Source organism: Gekko japonicus, unplaced genomic scaffold (assembly GCF_001447785.1).
Source record: "Gekko japonicus isolate JY-2015 unplaced genomic scaffold, Gekko_japonicus_V1.1 scaffold66, whole genome shotgun sequence".
Taxonomy (NCBI): domain Eukaryota; kingdom Metazoa; phylum Chordata; class Lepidosauria; order Squamata; family Gekkonidae; genus Gekko; species Gekko japonicus.
The window spans coordinates 2214841-2219253 of NW_015163605.1; the positions used below are offsets into that span (position 1 = coordinate 2214841).

At 42.2% G+C, this 4413-nt stretch overlaps 1 protein-coding gene across 1 annotated transcript in view; it reads right to left on the reverse strand.

Annotated features, from left to right (window-relative positions):
• The window catches only part of MYO3B (myosin IIIB), a 426227-nt gene that overhangs the window by 368576 nt on the left and 53238 nt on the right, over positions 1 to 4413 (reverse strand). The window contains 1 exon segment of the mRNA XM_015407261.1: positions 3881 to 3957. Within this exon segment, the coding sequence (XP_015262747.1) occupies positions 3881 to 3957 (77 nt within the window).

Genomic DNA, 4413 nt, shown 5'->3' on the forward strand with positions numbered 1-4413 from the left:
GGAATGCCAATTGACTTGCATGGGTGCCATTGAAATACATTACAGCTCAAGAAGAGTTGCAAAGAAAATGTGGAATGGATTTTGTCAGTGTGTGAGTTTGAGCTTGGATGCCTGGCTGCCCTGGATTGTATAGATGTCTTGTGGGGTTGCAGGGCAGCTGCAGCATAGTTGCATGTCTCCCACTTGCTCTGTTTGGGTTTTGAATAAGATAATTTCCCAGAGTGTTGGGCCCCCTGGAACAAATCTGTTGGTTTCCCTCCCCCATCTTTAATGACACCCAACTAAGGCAGATCATGTCTCACCTGATCTTACTGTAGGACTATCCTTGTTATAGCCTGCCTTGATGTGTTTATGGTAGATGGCAAACATGGGCAGCATTGTGTACATGGCTGCTGGTGTGATGTCGGTTTGGGATTATACCTTGTCTGGTCTTAATGTGTGTGAAGTGCAATAGAGCACTTCAGGTGATGTCAGGGGGTGTGGCATATGCTAATGAGTTATGCTAATGAGCTCCTGTACCTCTTTTTCTACAAAATGACCCCTGAATAAAGGAGAGCTGATCACTAAGCTTGGGGTCAGACCTTCCATGGAACCCAGTATTTTACACTCTGGATGTTGGCATTCCCATCCATCCTTTGTTAGGGAGCAAAGAACAAAACAGGAAGGAGAAAGAAATGTGCCAAGGAGCAAAGGAGAACCTGGCATCTCATTTAAACTGGATCACCTTGCCTACATGTGCACTGTTAGTGTGCCCCATTCTGGCTTACTAACCATGCACACTTAGCAATTCAAATGAGATGCCAGTCGGTTGAAACACCGCTTGAGTAAGCTTTCATATAAACAAGCACACCTCTACGTGCACTGATTTCAACATGTGTAATGGCATCTGTAGAGAGCTAGTCTGCATACTGAAACTATTTTTTTCCTTGTCTTTGTTCATCTCCTTCCCTAGTTAGTATACTGGCCTACCCAGACTGTAGAAAGAACTTGTCTGTTTCAGAAAACTATAGGATTGATTGGGGGTGGTGAACTTCTCTGATGTTTCCCTTTGTTTAACCTCCTTATGTTACTTGCTGTCCAGTTAGGTATTTCTAGACAGACATAGTGATATGGATATAAGCATAAGTAGTGCTCACTGTCCCTGGGATCAATGTCCTGGATTACTGTGGTACTCTGTCCCTCCCAATAGCATATGTACATGGAACTGGGGCAAGAAACCCTTGGGAAAGCATGTCATATAGGCGAGTTCTGATCTCTCTGCCCCTCTATTTCATAAGCACATTCTCTCAGTTCTAGAGAAGAGCCTGGAACCGGGCCAACAAACTGGGTTTCAAAATAGGTGGTCTGGGAATACAAGCTTTTTGGAGAAGTGTGATTTCTCAGATTAATGTGATAACCAGGCAGTCATTACCATGCACTCCGGAAGTGGTGTTGTTAAATCTCTGGAAAGGTTCGGGTACAGGGGGTAGTAAAGAACTTATCTCGACGTTATTAGCCACAGCCAGGTTAACTATAGCAGCAGCTTGGAAGTCTCCTTATCTCCCTACAATTGCAACATGGCAAGAAAAAAATTTGGGACCAATTTGTAATGGCGAAAATTACAGACTCCCTGATGAGAGCGAACAATAGTAACACGCCAACCTACACTAAATTTGTTAGGACTTGGGCCCCTGTGCTGGACTACATGGTAACGAATGATGTTCTCCCTGCTAAACAGATCTATCATAAATGGCTGTATTTATAGGTTGTAGCAGTTATTCTATAATGGTCGAACTCATGGTGACTTACTAATGCTGTATGGAGGGAATAGATGTTAGAAATGTTAGCAATTATCCTTATCGATTTAGAAGCAAAAAGTATTTGATGTATGTAAAGTTAATGTTATTAACAAAAATAATAAAAACTTTAAACAGGGAATTGCCATTGCCGGTGACGCAATCATGTCACTCTCAGTGCAACCAAGAAGTGATGTCACAATGTAGGGGCGAAAGTCTAGAATTCATCCAAAACTCTATGGTTTAACGACCATAGCCTGACAACCCTATTTCAAAATATTTCTCCTGCTGCTCTAATACTGCTTCTCATTGGCTCTAGAAAAATCTCACAAGAACTGGACATTCCATATAGACACATTAGGGAAATATGTTTCTATAAATATCCTCCAGCATGATCTACAATCTAACCTCACTTTTCCCCTCATGACAATGGGTTTGTGGCCTGAGCCAGCTGGCCCCCTCTAGATCTCTAGACCAGTGTTCCCTCTAAGCTGAGTTAGTGTGAGCTTCCTCACAGTTTAGCCTCCGGCTCACACATTTTTGTCTTAGCTCAGGAAGGATGGCCCCAGAGCAAACTAATGTATGCAGTAGCCAGATCACTCGCTCACAGCTTTAATGCCAGTAGCTCACAAAGTATATTTTTGCTCACAAGACTCCACAGCTTAGAGGGAACATTGCTCTAGACCCCAGTAAAGCGTACCTCTTCCCCCCAAGACCATCTTTGGAGCCCTGTTCCTCCCCCCCCCCCAAATTCTTCATGCTAGATTTAGAGTACATGAGATTGTCAGTTCTTATTTTAAGGGTGCCGCTCCCAGGAGATTGGCATTTGTCAAATAAGAAGCAGTAGATTGGAATGGATTGGATGTGATGAATGCCAGCTGACCATCCTTGACACTTCAGAAATTGAGAAAGCTCAGTGCCAGAAATGGCCAGAAGTCACCCCCCTGAGACTACAAAGGTTGCATGAAATTGTATAGTGGCTAGTGCATGGAAGTTTCTTTGTCTGTTTTTGTCATTATTATTTCATTATTGTTGTTCCACTTCCATAATTCTGTTCCATTATTATTTCCCATTGGTTTCAAAGTAAGACACACACACCCTTTTTTTACTCAGGTCTGTGCCTTCATGGTTTTCCATTCAAATAGAACAAAACTCTGGGGGGGGGGGGGTTAGTAATCCCCAAGGATACCCACATTACCAAATTTCAGACAGAAAGGGGGGCCCTTTTTGAGGCAATAAAATTCACCCATGTTCAACATGGGAGAACTGATATGAAAGAGTCCAAAGAGTAACATGGACAGCACTGCAGCCACTTAGCAAGAAGAACAGTAGCACAAGTGTAACCCCCTAGCTGGGAACGGAATGAGCCTGGAAGGGGTGGAGCCTCTAGATGCAGAAGAGTGCAGACCTTGTGGAAAGCTGAAGAGGGAAGCCAGACCGCTTTGCTAGGGAGCTTAAACCTTAATCATAGGCTCTTAACATGTTGTTTAAGGTAACTACAAATTATGTATGGAAACTGTTAGAGGAGGGAGACTTTTGTTCTAAATTGTAAATTTTAGAATTATTGTTTCAGGGCTGTCATCTAGTGGGGAATTCAACTGGGACCCTCATTTTGGAAGCTGGTGCACAGAGTGTTCAGCTGGAGACTTCTTGACCCACCAACAAGAGGAAAAGGATGGACTTTGGGGGGGGGGACAAGCTGTGAAGGAGGGAGAAGTTAATGGTTTGGACTTTAAAAGATCCCTGTTCTGTTGTGTTACTAAGTTCTATGTTTTTGTTAAATGACATTAATTGAAAAGTTAAAAAATGTTTTATTATCTCTGAATGACTGCAAGATTAATTCCAAGTTCTGCCCTACAGAACCCAACAGCTGAGGTTACACAAGGAAGAGGCCCACTGACAAGGCGACGGCATTTGGTGGCACCGAGTTTTGGTCACCTGTCTCTTCAATGAACTCCTAAACTCTTGAGTCTGCTTATTTTTAAAAACAAACTGATTCCTATAATTTATTGTTATTAGGAAACTTTAAGTATTCACATCTTTAGAAACCCTGAAATCTTCAAAAAGGCAGAACATAATAGAAATAAAAACAAAGTAAAGCCTACCTCAGGAGCCATCCAAAATGGGGTTCCCACTGATGTGTTTCTTCTCAACCTTGTGCTGGTGAGCTGTGCAGAAACACCTGTAAGGATGAAATAATTCAAATACCAGCACAGTAGTAGTCTTATTGCCCTTTTAATCCACACAGTAGATTTCCCCACAATCAGATCAGGTTCTGCAAAGCAAGTGACCTTAGCCCGTATGTTTTGGAATAGGTCATTTAAACTTTCTGGAAAGATATAGTTTTAGAATAAATTCAGTCAGTTCCTTTGAAACTGGAATTCTTATTCAATCACCTGTTTCAGGGACATAGTTCTGCAATCTGGACACTTCCAAACACTACTGTACTTAGAACATTCAGGGTATCATTTGGAACAAGGCAAATTATTGTTACAATTCTGGTCTGGAAGTCGTGATCTCCCCAGCTATGTAAGAACTAGACTGAAGACCTAGATTGGTCCCTCAAAGGATGAATTATATGTACAGTGATAATCCAATGGGCTGGATCCTACCATTTATGTGTGAGCAGTGCTTTGTC